This window comes from Hemitrygon akajei, chromosome 8 (assembly GCF_048418815.1).
Source record: "Hemitrygon akajei chromosome 8, sHemAka1.3, whole genome shotgun sequence".
Lineage (NCBI taxonomy): Eukaryota > Metazoa > Chordata > Chondrichthyes > Myliobatiformes > Dasyatidae > Hemitrygon > Hemitrygon akajei.
Genome location: NC_133131.1, coordinates 38,245,953 through 38,268,697, shown reverse-complemented (window position 1 = coordinate 38,268,697; position 22,745 = coordinate 38,245,953). Strand labels below are relative to the sequence as shown.

General features: G+C 41.4%; 1 protein-coding gene across 1 annotated transcript in view; it reads right to left on the bottom strand.

Moving 5' to 3' along the window:
* mks1 (MKS transition zone complex subunit 1) overlaps positions 1 to 22,745 on the bottom strand; it is a 51,433-nt gene that overhangs the window by 9,139 nt on the left and 19,549 nt on the right. Inside the window, exons 10-14 of the mRNA XM_073053647.1 lie at positions 18,125 to 18,167; positions 15,178 to 15,240; positions 11,136 to 11,206; positions 8,161 to 8,230; positions 4,296 to 4,400 (exon numbers count right to left, since the gene is read on the bottom strand). Coding sequence (XP_072909748.1) covers positions 4,296 to 4,400; positions 8,161 to 8,230; positions 11,136 to 11,206; positions 15,178 to 15,240; positions 18,125 to 18,167 — 352 coding nt within the window. The remainder of the gene's footprint in view (positions 1 to 4,295; positions 4,401 to 8,160; positions 8,231 to 11,135; positions 11,207 to 15,177; positions 15,241 to 18,124; positions 18,168 to 22,745) is intronic.

The following is a 22,745-nucleotide window of genomic DNA, read 5'->3' as shown; positions in this document are numbered from 1 at the left end:
TTAAATTTCAGCAGTTTCAAGTTCTCATTAAAAACCCGATGAAAGCTTCTAGCACAGGTGGTTTATGACAAGGTGTTTAACTCCCTGCCTAGCTTTGTGCATATGCACTGCAAAGGCAGTAGAATCAATGAAAGACTACAGCCACAAGATGGACAAACAACCAATGTGCAAAAGACAACAAACTGCAAATAAAAAAGGAAGAAATAAATAAATAAACAATAAATATCGAGAACATGAGACAAAACGTCCTTGAAAGTGAGTCCATAGGTTGTGGGAACAGTTCAGTGATGGAGCAAGTGAAGTTATCCTCTCTGGTTCAAAAGCCTGATGGTTGAGGGGTAATAACTGTTCCTGAATCTGGTGGTGTGGATCCTGATGAACTCACATGAAGTCCAAAGTAAAACATTGTACAAGTGCTCTAACCAACAGCACGAGGTTTAAATCCAAAGCATTCTGATTTGTTTTCGGATAATGACAGACCAGTGGTATAAAATGATGTTGGATAGTCTATCCAATTCACCAACAATATCAAACTCAAAGCTCAGAAGCATTAATTGATAATCTTCTCTTTTTAATCACATTCAAAGACTGCAATCACACTAATGCAGTAAAACACACTTATACTCAGCATAAGAGTGTAAGTCTGTACCAAGATGCGCTGACTCATGCTTAGAGTGCTAAATGCAGACACAAGAAAGAAATAAAAATCATTTGCCAATTAAGGCAATTGTTGCGCAAAATGAAGCATCATTTTTAGTATTTTCCTAACTATTGCCTGAACCATACAGAGGTATGGAGAACTATGAAGCTCATGCAGGTAAATGGGACTAGACACAAAGCCAGGAATTAGATCAGATGGGTCGAATGGCCCATTTCTGTGCTGTAGTGTTCTATGACTGAATTGTACATCATGATTGCAAGATTGTTTGAGTTTATTATTACACTGTTGCTATAACTGATGAGTGATGCCGAGTTTGAAACAACAGTTTGCAGCATATTAAGATCATGTTCTGAATTGCATTGTTAGAACCATAGAACATTCCAGCACAGAATCAGGCCTTTCATGGCTGTGCCGATCTATTTTTCTGCCTTGTCCCACTGACCTGCACCTGACCCATATCCCTCCAAACCCCTCTCATTCATGTACCTGTCTAAGTTTTTCCTTAAATGTTAAAAGTGAGCCCGCATTTACCACTTCATCTGGCAGCTCATTCCACACTCCCACCACTCTCTGTGTGGAGAAGCCCCCCCTAATATTCCCTTTAAACTTTTCCCCCTTCACCCTTAACCCATGTCCTCTGTGTTTTTTTTCCCCTAGCCTCAGTGGAAAAAGCCTGCTTGCATTCACTCTATCTATACCCATCATAATTTTATACACCTCTATCAAATCTCCCCTCATTCTTCTACGCCCCAGGGAATAAAGTCCTAACCTATTCAACCTTTCTCTGTAACTCAGTTTCTCACGTCCTGGCAACATCCTTGTAAACCTTCTCTGCACTTTCAACCTTATTAATATCCTTCCTGAAATTAGGTGACCAAAACTGCACACAATACTCCAAATTTGGCCTCACCAAGGCCTTATACAACCTCACCATAACATTCCAACTCTTATACTCAATTCGTTGATTTATAAAGGCTAAGGTACCAAAAGCTCTCTTTACTACCCTATCTACCTGTGACACCACTTTTAGGGAATTTTTTAAATCTATATTCCTAGATCCCTCTGTTCTACTGCACTCCTCAGTGTCCTACCATTTACCTTGTATGTTCTACCTTGGTTTGTCCTTCCAAAGTGCAATACCTCACACTTGTCTGTATTAAACTCCATCTGCCATTTTTCAGCCCATTTGTCCAGCTGGTCCAAATCCCTCTGCAAGCTTTGAAAACTTTCCTCACTGTCCACTACATCTCCAATCTTTGTATCATCAGCAAATCTGCTGATCCAATTTACCACATTATCATCCAGATCATTGATACAGATGACAAATAACAATAGACCCAGCACTGATCCCTGTGGCACACCACTAGTCACAGGCCTCCACTCAGAGAAGCAATCCTCCACTACCACTCTCTGACTTCTCCCATTGAACCAATGTCTAATCCAATTTACTACCTCTCCATGTATACCTAGTGACTGAATCTTCCTAACTAACCTCCCATGCAGGACCTTGTCAAAGGCCTTACTGAAGTCCATGTAGACAACATCCACTGCCTTCCCTTCATCCACTTTCCTGGTAACCTCCTCTAAAAACTCTAATAGATTGGTTAAACATGACCTACCATGCACAAAGCCATGTTGATTCTCCCTAATAAGTCCCTGTCTATCCAAATACTTGTAGATCCTATCTCTTAGTACTCCTTCCAATAATTTACCTACTATTGACGTCAAAGTTACCGGCCTATAGTTTCCCGGATTACTTTTAGAGCCTTTTTTAAACAACAGAACAACCTGAACTATCCTCCAATCCTCTGGCACCTCACCCGTAGATACCGACATTTTAAATATATCTGCCAGGGCCCCTGCAATTTCAACACTAGTCTCCTTCAAGGTCCGAGGGAATACCCTGTCAGGTCCTGGGGATACATCTACTCGATTTGCCTCAAGACAGCAAGCACTTCCTCCTCTTCAACCTGTATCGGTTCCATGACCTCACTACTTGATTGCCTTATTCCCATAGACTCCATGCTTAGTAAATACAGACGCAAAAAACCCATTTAAGACCTCCCCATTTCTTTTGGTTCCATACATGGCTGACCACTCTGATCTTCAAGAGGACCAATTTTATCCCCTACTATCCTTTTGCTCTTAATATACCTGTAGAAGCTCTTTGGGTTATCCTTCACCTTGACTGGCAAAGGAACCTCATGTCTTCTTTTATCCCTCCTGCTTTAAGTATTTTTTTGAACCTTTTATACTCCTCAAGCACCTTATTTGCTTCCTGTTGCCTATACATGTTATACATCTCTCTCTTCTTCTTTATCAGAGTTCCAATATCCCTTGAAAACCAAGGTTTCTTATTCTTATTCACCTTGCCTTTAATCCTGGCAGGAACATACAAAACTCTGCACTCAAAATTTCTCCTTTGAAGGCCCCCCGCTTACCAATCACATCCTTGCCAGAGAAAAACCCATCCCAATCCACGCTTTTTAGATCCTTTCTCATTTCTTCAAATTTGGCCTTTTTCCAGTTTAGAACCTCAACCCGAGGATCAGATCTATCTTTATCCATGATCAAGTTGAAACTCATGGTGTTATGATCACTGGAACCAAAGTGTTCCTCTACATACTTCCGTCACCTGTCCTAACTCGTTTCCTAATAGGAGATCTAATATTGCATCCTCTCTGGCTGGTACCTCTATATATTGATTTAGAAAACTTTCCTGGACACATTTTACAAACTCTAACCTGTCTAGACCTTTAATAGTATGGGAGTCCCAATCAATATGTGGAAAATTAAAATCCCCTAATAACACAACTTTGTGTTTCCTGCAGTTGTCTGCTACCTCTCTGCAGATTCGCTCCTCCAATTCTCGCTGACTATTGGGTGGTCTATAATACAACCCCATTAATGTGGTCATACCTTTCCTGTTTCTCAGCTCCACCCATATGGCCTCAGTAGACAAGCCCTCTAATCTGTCCTGCCTGAGCACTGCTGTAATATTTTCCCTGACTAGCAATGCCACCCCCCCACCCTTCATCACTCTGCCTTTATCATGTCTGAAACACCTAAACCCTGGAACATTAAGCTGCCAGCTTTTGTAGGGAATCACAGAACATGGACAAACATAATACTTCCTAAAAGAATGGCTCTGCTAAATTTCTGGCAGGCAAACGGCAGTATTATTATCTATAGGTGGGGATGATAATAGTGAAGTGCAGTGTCATGAGGACAGCAATAATATGAATCAGCAAGAATCAATTTACAGGGCAGCAATCCCATCTAGAACAAAAAAGAAAGACCTTTAATCACATTGCTAATGGATTATATGTAAATAGTTACAGTACATTGCAGAATACCATGTAAGCCCTATAACAGAAAAAACTGAGTATTTATGGAATTGGAACACCCTGGCAGTCAGCCTATTTGAGGAGGAGCAATAGCTCACAGGTGAATAAAAACAGTAAATGTTTCTAATGAAACAACGGATAAAATGCTGGGGGTATTGAGCAGCAGTAAAGTCGGCCAATGTTAATGCTTTGGCATTAATCTTTTACCAGTGTAGTTGTCTCAGTTTTGTCATTAATTTGGGTACTGTAAAAGTTTTTAATTTCAGGAGATGAGTGCTTTTTTTTACCTGGACTGTCAGGAATGTTGATGTAGCCATAGCCTTCAATACGGTACCTCTGCCAGAAGTCACAAGAATACACCCCAAAATAAATCATAGGCCAGTGCGGCAAACCTGCAAAATCCAGAAAAGAGAACAAGACAATGAACATGTCACTGATGAGAAATGGATGGCTTTTTCACAACGGACCAGGGAGCACTGAAATGCAGAAGGTTCTTGCCCAAGGGCTTGAGGAGCTTGGAGATGCACGTAATTAAAAAAATGAAAAAGAACAATATGCCGTCCTTTTTGTTGGTATTACGAATTGGAAGATCAAAGAGATATAGCATCAGGCAAGAATAAAGTTGTCACCAATGGTGCTGCTCCAAATCAATTAATGGTTACAATTAATTAATCAATTAATGGTTACGTAGGTTAAATCTGAGCACTATTTTACATTAAGTAACCTTACAAAAAGGAATACTAGTAAAAAGAAAAATACAAACTCAGGACTGATATGAAGAAGAAACTACGAAAAAAATAACAAAATGTCAAAGAATAATGCACAAATGCTGGAAATCTGAAATATTAAATAGAAAATCTGTAAATATTCAGCAAGTCTGGCAGTATCTGAATATTAAAAACTATGTAGATTGTCAGCTGCTTGGTTTAAATGTATTTGGAATGGTTTCCAGACAACAGACATCTAGCTGACCAAAAAATCCACAATTTAGAACCAAAAGATTACGGTACTTTTAACATGCGTTCTCTGCCTGCAAAATTTTATAGAACTGATAACTTTTTCCAAAAAGCTCAGAAGTTTCATAGTTAGAGGTACGAAGTAGGTGCAAGAGATAAAACATTAAGTCCCTGAAATATCTTTTATTCTTTTGTTAATGTTCCATGGAATTTAAATCAATAGATCTAATGTTATATTTCTAACAGGAAACAAACTATTTAATTATCCAATGTGCCAGTATTTTGCTAGGACATCTTGCTTTTTACTTCTTATATGAAAGTTACACTATCTACATGAATATTGATCTGCTTTTGGCAATAACTCAAATTCAATTTGCATAGAATTCAGGGGAGTAGAAACAGTGCATAAATATATGTTCCTCTCAGCAAATTTTTCAATCATCCTTATTGTCAGGGTTTAAAATAGGCTTGGTAAAAAGTTACCAGGCAGTCCCAATAGAAGCCCAAGTTGATTCCCCTCCTATTTTCCTATCTGGCCCACTATCATTCCAGACAATGCTGAACCCTGTTTGCCTGAAGCAGAGAGAGCAGGAAACACAACTGAACTGAAAATACAGAATCAGAATCAGAATCAGAATTTAATCGCCAAGTACCTATGCACATACAAGAAATTTACTTCCGGCAGATGTTGTCTCTCTGCTCATAACAATAATAATGATAAATATAAATGAAAATATAGATTATACATACAGGTAGTGCAATCCAAGTAATAGTTAGCCGACAGTTAACCGGCAGTTAACTGTTCAGCAAAGTGACTGCAGTAGGGAAAAAACTTCTCCAGTGCCTATTAGTCTTAGTCTGGAGGGATCTGAAGAATCCATTCTAGATAATACTGTAAATCAATTCAAAGTACAGTTAAAATCTACAACCAATGTTCATGGCTGACCATTCCCTATCCTGATTTTAATAATCCTCAGGTGAGGGTGAGCTAAAACCTGTTAATCCATGAAAAGCTCCTTTGAAAGAGCAATTCTGATAATCACCTCAGGATGCAAAGTCCACAATTTAACTCACTGAGAATCGTGAGAGAACTACATGCACTGCACTCTCACAGATGCAAGTAGTAACCTAAAGCTTCTGTAATTGTCTATGAAGGTTGGTGGCATTATGAATAGTGTAGAAGGTTTTCATAGGTTACAATGGAATATTGACAGTATGCAGAGCTGGACTGACAAGTGACAGGTGGAACTCATTCCAAAAAAAGTGTGAAGTGATACACAAGGAAATCTGCAGATGCTGGAAATGCAGATTCAGGACAAAGGGTCTCAGCCCGAAACATCGACTGTACTTCTTCCTACAGATGCTGCCTGGCCTGCTGCGTTCCACCAGCATTTTGTGAAGTGATACATACTGGAAAGTCGAACTTGAGGGTAGAATGCAAGGCTAATGGCAGGTTTCTTAGCAGTACAGATGAACATATAGATGTTGGGGAACAAGTCCATAGATCCCTCAAATTTCCTGTGAAAGATGACAGGCTGATTAAGGCAGTGTATGGTGTGTTGGCCTTCATTAGTCGGGGGATCCAATAATGTTGCAGTTCTATAAAACTCCGGTCAGACCATACCTGAAGTATTGTGTTCATTATGGGAAGGATGTGAAAGCTTTAAAGAGGGTGCAGAGAAGATTTACCAGTATGCTGCCTGGATTAGAGAATATGTCTTATGAGGAAAGGTTGAGCGAACTAAGGGTTTTCAAAGCAGGATGAGAGGAGTCTTTATAGAGGTGTATAAGATGATAAGAGGCGTACAGTGGACAGCCAGCCCCTTTTTCCCCAGAGTGGCAATGGCTAATGTGACATGACATACCGGTAATTTTAAGGTGATTGAAGGAAAGTATAGGGATGATGTCGAAGGTAAAGTTTTTACACAGAGAGTGTAAGTGGGGTGCACTCCTAGGGTGAATTGAATTGAATTGACTTTATTTAGTTACATCCTTCATATACATGAGGAGTGAAAATTTTTACATTATGTCTCCGTTCAAATGTGCAATTATAGTAATTCATAATAAGTATTACGTACAACAAGATAGTCAATATATGACAAAGGAACACAATTGCATCAACATGTCCTGGTGGAAGAAGCTGTCCCAGAGCCTGTTGGTCCTGGCTTTTATGCTGCAGTACCATTTCCTGGATGGTAGCAGCTGGAACAGTTTGTGGTTGGAGTGACTCCTGTCTCCAATGATCCTTTGGGCCCTTTTTACACACCTGTCTTTGTAAATGTCCTGAATAGTGGAAAGTTCACATCTACAGATGCGCTGGACTGCCTGGATCACTCTCTGCAGGGTCCTGCGATAGAGGGAAGTACAGTTCCCATACAAGGCAGCGGTGCAGCCAGTCAGGATGCTCTCAGTTGTGCCCCTATAGAAAGTTCTTAGAATCTGGGGGGGGGGGGGGGGGCATACCAAACTTCTTCAACCGTCTGAGATCCTCAGTGATGTTTATGTTGAGGAACTTAAAGCTGTTCACCCTCTCAACCCCAGATCCATTGATGTCTATAGGGGTTATCCTGTCTCCATTCCTCCTGTAGTCCACTATCAGCTACTTTGTTTTTGCAACGTTGAGGGGGAGGTTGTTTTCTTCACACCACTGTGTCAGGGTGATGACTTCCTCTCTGTAGGCTGCCTCATTATTTGAGATTAGGCCAATCAGCGTAGTGTCGCCAGCAAATTTAATTAGCAGATTGGAGCTGTGGGTGGTGACACAGTCATGGGTATACAGAGAGTAAAGGGAAGTCTTAGTACACAGCTTTGAGGGGCACCTGTGTTAAGGGTCAGAGGGGCAGAGGTGGGGGAAGGCACTGCCAGCAATCTGACAGGAAGTCCAGGGTGGTGGTAAAGGCAGATATTTTAGGCACATGGATGAAAGAAAAATGGAGGGTTATGCAGGATGGAAGGATTAGATCGATCTTGGAGTGGTTTAAAAGGTTGGCACAACATTGTGAGCCAAAGGGTCTGCGCTGTGCTGTACTGTTCTATGAACAGTGAATATTGGCTTGCTACAATTCTTAAAAATATGTGAAAGCCTTTAAAATCAACAAGCTAGAAGGCAATGGACATCTCAGCACAGTGCCATATATGAAAATCAGAGATCCCATCCTGTAGAAGAGGATAGTGTTGCTTCCAAAGGGATACTCACCCTCAGGCTGATCTTCACTTCTGATAGACATTTCAAAGTTGAATGGATAAGAAAAGTAGGCCACATTCTCCTATTTAAAATAATAACAGTAATTACAACAGGGCAAAATACTTAAAAGTTTAAGACAATTTTTTGTTTCTGGCTTAGAACCCCAAGAATATTTTGAAAATTTAGCAATTGCTGGTGACCCAGTTAATATTAACATGATTCCTGATAGAACTATTGATCCTTCAGTCTGATACCCATAGAATTCCTATCTACCCTTCAAAAGGACACTTGATTGGCATGTTATTTCTGACCCGGGAACTTGGAGGAAACTCCTCTCTGTTGGTGTTCTCACAGCAAAGACCACTACCCTGGTGTGGGGAGGCTACCTGTGGGGGTTCGTAATGGAATGGGCTAGGCTGATAAATGTGGTGAATGGCAGCATCTGTCCCATACATTGACTTATCTCCCAAATCCTGCAATCTCAGTTAGAGGAGATGGAAGCTGCCATCTCTGCTTCGGTTTGTTTGGGGGCACAATTTTTCCCAGCATGTGGTAACAAGCTTTATGGTGGTCGCTGGCCTTTGCGCTTGGAGCAAGGAGAGGGGAAAAACAGCAGCATCCATCATATCGAACAAGAGTTGATGAGAAGAGCTGGAAGATACAGGCTGTAAGTTCCTATAGTTGAAACTTGGCATCAACCCCTACCCTCCACTGGTATTCCCACAGCAAAAAGAGCTGTCTGCACTGGTGTGGAGAAGCTGCCAATGGAGCATGCATCTGCTGCCAGTCCCCAATAGTAGCTGCACTCAACATGTTGGTCAGTGTGTATCTTGGAAGTAGGTACAGAGGAGATGCAAGGGCTAAGTTTTTTTTTCTTCTTTTTTTTTAAACGCAGAGAGTGGTGAGGGCATGGAATGAGCTGCCGGCAATGGTGGTGGAGGCGGATATGAAAGGGTCTTTTAAGAGACTCCTAGATAGGCACATGGAGCTTAGAAAAATAGAGGACTATGGATAACCCTAGGCAATTTCTAATTAAGTACATGTTTGGCACAGCATTGTGGGCCGAAGGCCCTGTATTGTGCTGTAGGTTTTCTATGTTTCTGTACTGCTCACACCAACTTCCTCAACACCGCTGAAGCACTGGTGCTGGACAGGGATTCAATGTCAGGTTCCCGGCATCACACAGCCGTGGCTTTAAAGAGTTTACACTAGAGCCCTAAAATACAGTACTGTCAGTAATACATGCACCAATAGTCCCTTTCAACACTCCTGATCCCAGGAATCCATTCAGTGAACTGACCAAAGTACCTGTTAAAGTACAACAGAGTCTTATTACAATTTTGTTCCTTTTCTAATTTTCTTATTTATTTTCATAAATCAATTTCCAGATCAGACATTTAAGTTGTTAGCATTGGTCAGTGATACCATTCCAAGTTGAGAGCTTGTGAATTCAAATACTACTCCAACGACTTGAGTGCAGAATCTAGTGTGATATTCCAAGCACATCTTTCTGATGAGATAGCAAACCACATCTATGCTGTATAGTAGGTAATATTTGCAAAAACAAACCTCAGTTACATAATTGAAACAGATTATATGCTAATAATACTGTTTGCTAAAACAGTCAGGTGTTAAACTTCCACTTCACAGCATCTCATTAGCAAATTTTGTTTCAAGCTATGTCCGGTCAAGGTGACTCCCGAGTACAACACTCCTTTGGTCAACATCTTCTGGATAGATCATGAAATCATCTTTGTTCCTTTTATGTATTTTATGTTTGTTTCTCATCTTGGCTGTAATTCTGGAACTGTGTGGAGCCCGTGTTTTGCTGTTTGGAAATCGTTTGGGTGCTTCAGTACTTTACAAGCTTCAAGAGGATTCCGGGAGGCAGAGGCAGTGTGAGCAAACCTTGTGGCGAAAAGGCTGTGAGATGGCGTGCGAGCTGATGTTTGATCCAATTTCGCTGATTAAAGTGACAAGGGAGAATGAAACATCAAGCTGAGTGCTGAAGCTTGGAGTTCGTTTGGATGTTCCAGCGCTCTGCAGTCTCTGTGAGGATTCTGGGAGGCAGCCCGTGTGAACCTCATAGTAGGCAGGCTGTAGGACTGTTAGGCACCATTTCACAGATTAAAGCTTCCATTGTTTGTAGATTAAAGTGATGACAGAGATTGAAGCATCAAAGCGCGTGCAGAAGGTGAGCACCAGCTGTCTGCCTTTTGATAGGTTGCTCTGTACTGGAGAGGAGAGAGCCTGCTGCTGTGCACAGGCCCGTAGAGTATTCTCCAGGTTTTTTCTGAGTTTTGGATGTGAACTTTGGATTATTGAGTCTGTTTTTCAGTCTTAGTTTTTATATTCTGTGTTTTTTCACCCGATCTTCTCTTTTTTTTATGTGGGGAGGGGGATTTGAGGGTCAATGTGCCTGATCCATTTTGTTTATTTTTTTTGTGCAGGAGGGATTTGGGGGTCAATGTGTTTGATCCATTTTGTTAATGTTTTGTGCAGGGAGGGGGATTTGGGGGTCGACATGTCTGATTCATTTTGCTTGTTTTTTTTGCGGGGGAGGGGGATTTGGGGTCAAGATGCCTGATTCGTTTTGCTTGGTTTTTGTACGGGTGGAAGGATTTGGGGGTTGATGTGCCTGATTCGTTTGATCTTTTTTTGTGCAGGAGGTGGGATTTGGGGGTTGATGAGCCTGTTCCATTTTGGGATCTTTGTGGGGAGAGGAGGTGAGATTTAAGGGTTGATGATTGTGTTGCCTTTCTTTCCTTTTCTTTCATGGTTTCATGGCTACCCGGAGAATTGAAGAATTTCAGAGCTGTATATTTTGATAACAAATTAACCTTTGATCGTACAGTCACTGGAGAACAAAATTGATGACTTAAGGGCAAGTTTGCTGGATCAGAAAGAAATGAGGAATTGCTAAATTCTCTGTTTCAGGGAGACATGGCTCACTTTGGACATGCTGGAAACATTGGTAAGACCCTTACCAGGTCATCAACCTTGGTAGCACAAGTCTGTGTCACTCCTGACAACTGCTGGCTTGGAGGACAGGTCCAATCTAGGCATTAACAGATGAAGATGTTATTTAGGCTCTGCAAGCACCATGTATCTGTGGTGATGATGCACATCATTATATTAGACCTCAATCTCAATGAGAAATCACAAAAAATGGCAAACAGTTCAACAATACAGAGATTTTGTAGTTATTTCCACTAGGAAACTCACCCACTCATTCACCTCAATAGCAACTTAAACAAAATGCTGAAGGAACTCAGCTGATGTATGGACTCAGTCTGAAATGTTGACTTTTCACTTCCCTCCATAGATGCTACCTGACCTGCTGAGTTGCTCCAGCATTTTAGCATCTCCAGTCTCTCGTGTCTCTATTCATTTCAATATTTTGCTTTAAAGAAATGATAGTGTAAAGCAGACCAAACCATTAAAGCATCTATAGCTAAGCATGCAATTCAGCTACCTTGTTGTCGAAGGTCTTTCCCAGCAAAGTGCTAGGATCATTTTTTTTAGTTAATTAAAGCACACACTCTAGGTTTATAATTAGAGTGTAAACACACAAAGTTTTAAAGAAACCAAGTCACAGGTTATCTTTGTGTTGAGAAATCATTGCTGTAAACCATCGCAACAGAACTGCAACAAGTTGATGAGTGGTCTGTGATTGTTGCTCATGTTATGCTCAGATACATCGTTCATTTACCTATAGCTCGTAACTTCTTCCCCTCCTCTGAAATTTCAACACCCTGTTAATACCTTACCAATATTTGCATATGCTTCCTGACTCCATGGAAATAGTTCATCTTGCCTCCAAATACATTCCAGAGCTAACACCCTAATGGGAAACTATTCCAATATTTTAAAATAAATTTATAACTTGATCCAAATAATGTATTATGTTCTTTTAAATAAACTTCAATGGCTTACTTTGGTGTTGGAGAAAAGCCCGTCATTTACAAGCAAATGAACCACCCTAGCAACCATCTTCTAAACAATCAGTCCTAGTTCATTTGTGGAATTCAGCCAAAAGATCACAAGTTTGTTCCATTCCAGGATGTAAGGCCAAGCTCAGTACACATTGCTGTATTACAGGTGCCAATTTTCAGCTAAGATGTTAAACAGAGGTCCATTTCAAAGTTACGAGGGTCCCATGGCACCATTTGAATAAGAGAAGTTTATTTCTGTTCAGTGCAGCAAATATAGTTTGTCATTTATTTCACTTCTCAGTGTACAATGCCACAGGGTACAAGAGACTCAAAAGTTCAAAGCAAATTTATTTTTGAAGTACATGGCAGAGCTTAGGAGGGATAATGGTGCCTAACGGCAACTCCTTTGCTTGCATCTTCGGAAACAGTTCTATCTCCACCTTTAATATCTTTATTTTTCCCTTTCAGGGTTCTTTTGAAGACCCTGACCTGGAGTTACACGCAGACTTTGGTTCTTTGCGGGAATGGGGCCTGTTCTTGGGGTTTCACAACTGGCCGTTATTCGACATGCCAAGGGTTTGGCCTGAGAGTCTTGATCGTGTTCGGAAGCCTAAAATGTCAGGGCTCTGGAGACGGATGTGTCTTGGCAGGAGACCTGTGAGTCATCGGGGAGGCTGGAAAAGCTTTCACTGTAGGCCCAAAGAGTCGAGGTCTTTGCGATCTTTGGACACAGAGCTTGAAAGAAGTGGCGAAACGGACTTTTAACATCGTAAACCAGCAGGTTGTTGTTACTTCTTCCGCTCGCTGTGAAAATGGGGGACACCTCCCTCTCGCCTGCCAGGGAGAGAGAGAACCTGTGGTTTGTCAAATGTTGGATGAAATGCAAAGCCTTTGGGGCAACTTTGGTCTGTCTCTTTGCTATTGCTTAGCACATGCTTGGGCTCGGTGATGGTACCGATGCACTTTTTTTTTTGTTGGTGGGGGAAGTGGGGACCGTCACTTGCTGCTGCTTAAATGCAGGAGGGTGGAACTGGGGGGGGGGGGACTTTGGGGTCCTCACGTTTAATTCATTCATTCTTTGGGGCACTTCTTTGTTTTTGTGGATGTTTGCGAAGAAAAAGCATTTCAGGATGTATATTGTACACACTTCACTGACATTAAATTCGGCCTTTGAACATACTGTATATGTCACTAGATATTACCCAGAGAGTCATTTTCTTAAAGGCAATTCAGTTAATACAAAGAAACACTATAGAATCAATGAAAAACTGAACTCAAGACAGACAAAAAAAAAACAATATGCAGAAGACTACAAACTGTGCAAATCCAAAAAGAAAATAATAATAATAGTAAAGAATAAATAAGCAACAAATATCATGAGATGAAGAGTCCTTGAAAGTGAGTCCATAGGCTGTGGGAACACGTCAGTGTTAGGTCGAGTGAAGTTGTCCCATCTGGTTCAACAGCCTGATGGTTGAGGGGTTATAACTGTTCCTGAACCTGGTGGTGTTGGTCCTGAAGCTCCTGTACCTTCTTCCTGATGGCAGCAATGAGAAGAGAGCATGGTCTGGATGGATAGAGGGGGTCCTTGATAACGGATTCTGCTTTCCTGCGACAGCGCTTATTGTAGATGTGCTCAATGATGGAAGAGCTTTACCCATGATGGACTAGGCTGTATCCATTACTTTTTATGGGCCTTTCTGTTCAAGGGCATTATTATTTCCACTCCAAGCCGTGATGTAACTATTCTCCACCACACATCTATACAAGTTTTTCACAGTTTTAGATGACATGCCGAACCTTTGCAAACATTTAAGAAAGTATACTGATCCTTTCCATTTCTGATCACCCGATGAGGGCTGGCTCATGGACCCCCCTAGTTTCCTCTTGCTGTAGTCAATAATCAGCTCCTTGGTCTTGCTGAGATTGAGTGAGAGGCACCGTTCAACCAAATCTTCAACCTCTCTCCTATATGCTGATTTGTCACCACCTTTGATTCAGCCAACAACAGTGCTGTTGTCAGCAAACTTAAATATATAACAATAAATGTGACTTTGACTACAGATGCTAGAATCTGGCGCAACAATCAAGATACAAGAGGAGATCAGTGTGTCTGGACTCCCAAAGAAGAGCTTTGACCCAAAGTGTCAACAGTCAATTTCTGTCCACAGATGCTGCCTAACCTGAGTTCTGCCAGCATCTTGTTTGTTATGACATAGGATATCTGCTAATATAAATAAAAAGGTCAAGCAAGTCTGCAGAGAAATAAATCAAGGTGATCCTCTGGTAAAATCTGAAATTCTGTAAAATGTAATTATTCTGTAAATGCTAACAATGTGTTAGAATGTAAATTCTGAGGCAAAAAATTATGATGAGATTATTTTAGACTTCGATGGAAATCAAAAAGGTTGACGCAGCCAGTAAAGAAATAGATTGCAAATAAATTATTTTTCTAAACCTTGCCACTAGATTGCTTTTCTGAACTGCTCACACATTTCTGTACCAGGATCAGGGAGGGAGGTAAAAGATGTTGCAGCACTGCAGGGGTAATTTTCAGAATCAGATTTATTATCACTGACACACGTTGTTTAATGGCAGCAGTGCAGTGCATTACATAAAAATTTGCTGCAAGTCACAATTGAAAGTAAATAAGTAAATAATGTGAAGAGGAATAATGAGGTAGTGTGCATGTGTTCATGGGCCAATCAGAAATCTGATGGCAGAGTGGAAGAAGCTGTTTCTACGATGTTGAGTGCGGGTCTTCAAACTCCCAAACCTCCTCCCTGATGGAAGTACAGTAATGAGAAGAGGGCATGTCCCCGATGGTGAGGATCTTTAATGATGGATGCCACGTTTTTGATGGGAATCTCCCTTTACACACACTAGTGTATCAGAATGGAAGTGGTGACCTGTGAAAACTCCACTCATGTTGCTGCTGAGAAGCAATGTGCCAGGTATTGCTCAACAGCAAGATGAAAGGTGTGAGGAAAAGGGGAGGATATATAAACAGCAAGACACAATACATGATACAGTAGAAAGTACAGATATATTCATTAACACATGTTCACAAACGAAAATCAAATGGAATACTCACTCTCTGGAAGTTCAAGGAAGAATTGCACATAAAGGTTGTCATATTCAAACCCATGAGCTGACACTAAAAACAAGAACAGCATCAATTCAAACACATTATTAGGCTAATCTCTGGAAACAGACCAGATAACTCAAGGATTGTACTCAAATACACTAAGTATACGCAGATTCAAAGTTCATCCGTAAACTTACTTTTTCTAGATTCCATACACAAATCTCCAAGACATTTCCCAACCCTGGTATTAGGAGCAGTGAAATCAGAGGCCATCTCCTGCTACCAAAGTCAGACCCCAACATTTTCATCTAAGTGGAGCAGCATCAGTGAAATTTGAAATTCAGCTTAATGCATGACAATGTAAGCAGTCTAGAGTTTGTGGTTGTTTAGTCTGCTCACAGACGTGCAAGCATCTTTTAAGAAATGCATTAATTATAGGAATTATATAAGTCAGCTGGACAGTCTGCCTTGTAATTATCACTCATCTCCTAGAGAAACTTAATAAGATGAGGAACTGCATCCCATAATAAAATATGATTTGAGAAGCATTCAAAGTAATCAAACTTTTGGAATATGTAGGAAAACACCTAGCCTAGTCATAAAACAAAGATTGTGATCATTAATGTTGACCAACTATCTGACTACTGCTCAAGAAACCTATTGTTGGGTATGTTAAATCCACAAAACATGGTGAAATATTAATTTTCACTTGTGTCTGAACTGTAACAGTCAATGCTTTCTGTAGTAAAGGAAAAGGGCACAAAAAAGCTATCCATTCTGACTTGGCTTAGAACTTGCATGTGAACTCAAATCACAGCCTACTTTGACAATCGGGTTGCATACAGAGAAACTTCAACGGTCCTCTAATCCCGCAGATCTGATCACCAAGATAACAGTTTACAAAGTTGTAATAGAATTAACAACAATCACTCTTCATGCATGATATCAGTGCATTTTAGTTAGTTAGTTACTGCCTACACCACTGGCATCTAGGGAAACATTAGTGCATTTTTACAGACTAATTATTATGTTTTACCAATTTAAAGCAGGAAACCGGTTTCCCTATGCTGATCCATTATGTGGCATACAAACATTATCTAGCAATCTGACACAGATATTGGAGTACTTCTTGCAAGTTTGCAGATGAGCTAGAGACTGTGACAAAGACGGTAGGTGGGGAAAAAACACTCCCTGGACCTTGATGTGATGGAGCGAAGAAGGGGGAAGAGGAAGGGCAATCTGAACTACTTTTGGTAAATGTTAAGGTAACTAATGTAATACACTTGGGTTTGCAAAAACAAGTTTGATGAAAAGGCAACTGATCTCAATATTATTGTTCATAATTCCCTTTGTGCTCATGTCCAGTGCTGGAAATGATATCCAAATCATCGTGTTTACCGTCACAATGATTCAGTATAAACCAAAACCAATTAGAATTGTCTTCTTTAACCCATTAATTGGTTTTACTTGGTGTCTTGTTTTGGTCTCCCTGTCAGGTAGATGAAACACTGGACGCAGGTCAAATGAAGATCCCAAGAATAATTCCCAACCTTAACTTTTGTAATATATTTATTTAGAGAAAGTGTGAATGTTAAAGGAAATAGAAATTGTCATTTTTATTTTAAAATACTTAAAGTCTAGTTTATGCTCACAAGTAGATTATTTCAATTAGTCAGATTCAAAGAGATAGAAGCTGAACATTCTAGTTAAGCGAGAGCAGTAATAGCTAAAAGTTCAGACATTTTTGCCTTCCTCCATGGCCAGGCAGCCTATGGTATATCAATGAGACCTGATGAAGATTAGGGGACCATTTTGTCAAGTACTTTCACTCTGTCCACTGCAAAAGGATCTCCCGGGGGACCAGCAATTTAAATTCACTACCCAGTCTGACGTGACTGTCCATGGCCTCCTCAACCACCATGATGAGGCCAAAATTAGGTTGGAGGAACAAAAGCTCATTTTCCATCTGGGTAGCCTCCAGCCTGATGGAATGAACATCGATTTCTCCAACTTCCAGTAAACTCTCGCCCTTCTGCCTTCTCTCTTTCACTGCTCTCTATTACGGCTATCCTCTCACCCCTTCTCTTCTGCTCACCTGCCCATCAACTCTCTCTGGTTCCTTACCTCCTTTCCTTTTTTCCATGCTTCACTGTCCTCTATCAGATTCTTCTTCACCCCTTTATATCTTCCACATATCCCCTCCCTCACCCACCCACCTTTCCCTTCATCTAGACTCATTTATCAGCTGCCAGCTTGTACTGCTCCCCCTCTCCCATCCCATCTTCTTCTTCTGAATTCTGCCTCCTTCCTTTCCAGACCTGATGAAGGGTCTCAGCCTGCAACATTGACTGTTTATTCTCTTGCAAAGATGCTCAAAACTTCCAGCATCCAACATCTACAGAATCTCAAGAGTTTCTATGGTACAAGCAGCACCTCATCTATGGTACAAGTTTTTGCTTACAGCAGAGTGCAGATTCACTTACCATTCAAGTAGCGTTTGTCCAGCTCCAAACCTGAGACTAGGAAGTGGCCACATAGGAGGGATAACATCATGGAAATAATGGTCAAGCCAATCTTTCGGACTCCAGGGTATTTTCAGACTTGCTTTTCCCTAAACTCATACATTTTAAAAAAATATATTTTTCCTGTCTCTTCTGTTTGATCATGTGGCTGCTGACATTAGTTATAAAATGCACTGCTTAGCACATGATGACATATGGGACATACTTCATGGATCAACTGAACTTCTTTCCTTTATCTTTCACAGATTTGCAGCCTATGGATCACCCAAGCAACCTTCTAGTTCACACAGCTTATTAAAGAATACAGCAATATATTTATACAGAGTGGTCTTGCTCTCTTTCTTGTGAGGTTTCTGGTCATGAACTTATCCAGATTTAAGCTAGTGAGAACAGAGAGATTACAAATCAAATCTAATACAGATCCAACTTACCAACTTCACCATTCACAAACACCCGAAGAAAACCCATAGGAGGCTGTAAAATAAACATGAAATGTGTTTAAAATACTGAAAATCCTACAGCATGTTGTGACAGCACATGAGGCCACTGCCTATGGCTGTGATCGCCACATTACCCATAGGAGGATGATCACATTAAAGTGATTACTAAATACAGATTATTATTAGAAATGGAGACAGAGCTGAAGGCAAGTCTCAGTACCCGTGACTTGTAAAGAAGACTGACAAATGGTCTCACTTTATTTAAAATGCTAAAGGTTTAATAGACTAGGTAATATTGTAATGTTCTAATAGGGTGGTGGGGTGGAGATGTCTCTACCAAAGGAGGTACAAAGTTCCGCTAGCCTGCAGGTTACCCTTGGGCAAGGTGTAGCACCTGTTTAACCCCCCTCCCCAGTTAGTGTCACGGGAACAGGTGGTGGATGGTCATATGAGCAGCTGTGCATATCACAAGTCCTGGTTATATAATCAACCATCGCCCAATAGTGATCAAATAAATTCAACAGGGTGAATAGTCTACTCATGTCTGATTAAAATCAACAATGGCAGTGTCGTTGGTTCTTGGAAGTTGAATGAATTTGCACACTATTTCACTATTATTGCTATAAAATTACCATTTCTATTTTCTTCCTTCATCTTTAATACTTTGCACAATCTTCTCCAAAAAGGCCTCTTTCTCCTTTATGTATGTATGGACAAGAGCAAAAATGCATCCTGCTCAAGAACATTCTGATATCAGTCATGGGATGCAAACAGAACAGACTTCCGGATCAACGTCTGTTCTCAAACAGAAGCTAAAGGCAAGGGTATGTATGAGGCACAGTACACAGAAATTTATTTGCCACAAGATGGCTCTGTAGACAGTGTTTCAATTCCCCAACAGAAGTTTTCGGTTAGGAAACTATTCTGATCTATTCAAACCAAACCATCACAGGAGCAGGTGAATAAAAAGAGAAGGATAAAGGAATATTTAGCAAAAGTATTTAAATAGAAGATTGTTGAAGACAAAAATAACTTTTCAATAGCAGATAACTCAAGGATCTAGGCTTAATCAGGTTTACACATGTATGGTTGAATGAAAATAAATTTGAACTTAATCAGCTGAAACGAAAAAAAATTCTGTTAGGATCACAAAAATGATACAATAATAACTATTATGAGAAGTTAGATAATCAATTAAAAGGGGAATATTGAAAAATTTGGGGATGGAATATTGGATAAAACCAGCAGAGGGCCTCTATACATTAATAACAACTTGATCTTGATGTAGATTAAATAGAAATTTATTTGTGATTTTTGTTGGTTGGTACATGAACTACAGCATTCCAGAAGGTAGAGAACTTCAACATGGGGAATCACAATGTCCATTGTAAAGCAGATTCAGGGACACCAGGAAATGTTATTACCCCAAGATGTGCTGAGATGGCTGCATTTAGCTGGAACAGGAGCTATAAGCAGACCCATGGAGAGACTAAACTCAAACTGTCTCCTCCTAGCCAATATTGCCATTCAGTGTTTACAGCTGAAAAAAAACCTCAATTTAATATAGTTTAAATAAAGTTCAACTATCTAATGAGCTTTCTGATACTGCAAACACGAGGAAATCTACAGATGCTGGAAATTCAAACAACACACACAAAATGCTGGTGGAACACAGCAGGCCAGGCAGCATCTATAAGGAGAAGCACTGTCGACATTTCGGGCCGAGACCCTTCATCAGGACTAACTGAAAGGAGAGATACTAAGAGATTTGAAAGTAGTGTTGGGGGGGGGGGGGGGGGATGAAGCTAAGAGCTGGAAAGGTGATTGGCGAAAGTGATATAGAGCTGGAGAAGGGAAAGGATCATGGGACGGGAGGCCTCGGGAGAAAGAAAGGGGGGGAAGCACCAGAGGGAGATGGAGAACAGGCAGAGTGATGGGCAGAGAGAGAGAGAGAGAAAAAAAAACAACTAAATATGTCAGGGTTAGAGTAAGAAGGGGAGGAGGGACATTAACGGAAATTAGAGAAGTCAATGTTCATGCCATCAGGTTGGAGGCTACCCAGCCGGTATATAAGGTGTTGTTCCTCCAACCTGAGTTTGGATTCATTTTGACAGTAGAGGAGGCCATGGATAGACATATCAGAATGGGAATGGGACGTGGAATTAAAATGTGTGGCCACTGGGAGATTCAGGGACACCAGGAAATGTCATTACCCCAAGATGTGCTGAGATGGCCGCGTTTAGCTGGAACAGGAGCTATAAGCCCTGGATCACTAGTCACATCAAAGGCCTCCTAAACCAGAAGAAGAGGGCCTTTAAAGATGGTGATCGGTTGGAGCTTAAAGGAGTTCAGAAGGAACTCAGAGTACAGATAAGGGGGGCAAAGGAGCAGTATAGGAGGAAGCTAGAACAAAAGCTGCAGAAAAAAAGCATGAAGGAGGTGTGGGATGGGATGAAGATCATCACCGGATGCGGTGCAAAGCGGGGGGCAAACATAAGTGGAGATGTGGAGAAAGCGAACCAGCTGAACAACTTCTTCAACAGGTTCGACAGCACAATCTCATCCTCACCGCAGAAATCCACACCAGGCTTACTTCCCTCACAGGAAAATAGCCACTCACAGGAGACCTTGCCCACGCCCAGGATTACGGCTGCACAGGTGGAAGGTCAACTGAGGAAGATCTGTACCAGCAAGGCGGCTGGACCGGATGGAGTTTCCCCACGATTACTGAGGGCCTGTGCGACTGAGCTGGGAGAACCACTACAGCGCATCTTCAACATGAGCCTGGAGCAGAGAAGAGTACCCAGACAGTGGAAAACATCCTGTATTGTCCCGGTACCGAAGAAACCACAACCAAAGGAGTTGAATGACTTCAGACCTGTTGCCTTGACGTCGCACATGATGAAGACCATGGAGCGGCTGATAATACAGAATCTGAGGCCACAAACCAGGCACGCCCGGGATCCTCTTCAGTTTGCGTATAAGGAGAAGGTGGGAGTGGAGGATGCTATCACGTATTTGCTGCACAAATCACTCTCTCACCTAGATGGGGTCAGTTGTGCTGTGAGGATTACATTCCTTGACTTCTCTAGTGCCTTTAACACCATCCAGCCCAAGATCTTAAGGCACAAACTAACGGAGATGGGAGTAGACTCTCACATGGTGGATTGGATAGTGGACTACTTGACAGATAGACCTCAGTATGTGCGGTTGGGAGACTGTAGGTCTGACACGGTGGTCAGCAGCACAGGAGCGCCGCAGGGAACCGTACTCTCTCCGGTCCTGTTCACCCTGTACACATCAGACTTCCAATATAACTCGGAGTCCTGCCATGTGCAGAAGTTCGCTGATGACACGGCCATAGTGGGGGTGTGTCAGGAATGGACAGGAGGAGGAGTATAGGAAACTGATGCAGGACTTTGTGATATGGTGCAACTCAAACTACCTGCGTCTCAATATCACCAAGACCAAGGAGATGGTGGTGGACTTTAGGAGATCTAGGCCTCATATGGAGCCAGTGATCATTAATGGAGAATGTGTGGAGCAGGTTAAGACCTACAAGTATCTGGGAGTACAGTTAGACGAGAAGCTAGACTGGACTGCCAACACAGATGCCTTGTGCAGGAAGGCACAGCGTCGACTGTACTTCCTTAGAAGGTTGGCGTCATTCAATGTCTGTAGTGAGATGCTGAAGATGTTCTATAGGTCAGTTGTGGAGAGCGCCCTCTTCTTTGTGGTGGCGTGTTGGGGAGGAAGCATTAAGAAGAGGGACGTCTCACGTCTTAATAAGCTGGTAAGGAAGGCGGGCTCTGTCGTGGGCAAAGTACTGGAGAGTTTAACATCGGTAGCTGAGCGAAGGGCGCTGAGTAGGCTACGGTCAATTATGGAAAACTCTGAACATCCTCTACATAGCACCATCCAGAGACAGAGAAGCAGCTTCAGCGACAGGTTACTATCGATGCAATGCTCCTCAGACAGGATGAAGAGGTCAATACTCCCCAATGCCATTAGGCTTTACAATTCTACCGGCAGGACTTAAGAACTTTTTAAAAGCTATTATTAATGCTTTTTGAGATAGTGATTTAGATGCATATCATATTTTTTACTGAGTGAAGTATTGTATGTAATTAGTTTTGCTACAACAAGTGTATGGGACATTGGAAAAAAAGTTGAATTTCCCCATGGGGATGAATAAAGTATCTATCTATCTATCTATCTATCTATAAGCAGACCCATGGAGAAACTAAACTCAAACTGTCAAACAGTTAATGGCCACACATTTTAATTTCACATCCCATTCCCATTCTGATATGTCTATCCATGGCCTCCTCTACTGTCAAAATGAATCCAAACTCAGGTTGGAGGAACAACACCTTATATACTGGCTGGGTAGCCTCCAACCTGATGGCATGAACATTGACTTCTTTAATTTCCGTTAATGCCCCTCCTCCCCTTCTTACCCCATCCCTGACATATTTAGTTGTTTTTTCTCTCTCTCTCTGCCCATCACTCTGCTTGTTCTTCATCTCCCTCTGGTGCTTCCCCCCCCCCCCTTTCTTTCTCCCAAGGCCTCCCGTCCCATGATCCTTTCCCTTCTCCAGCTCTGTACCAC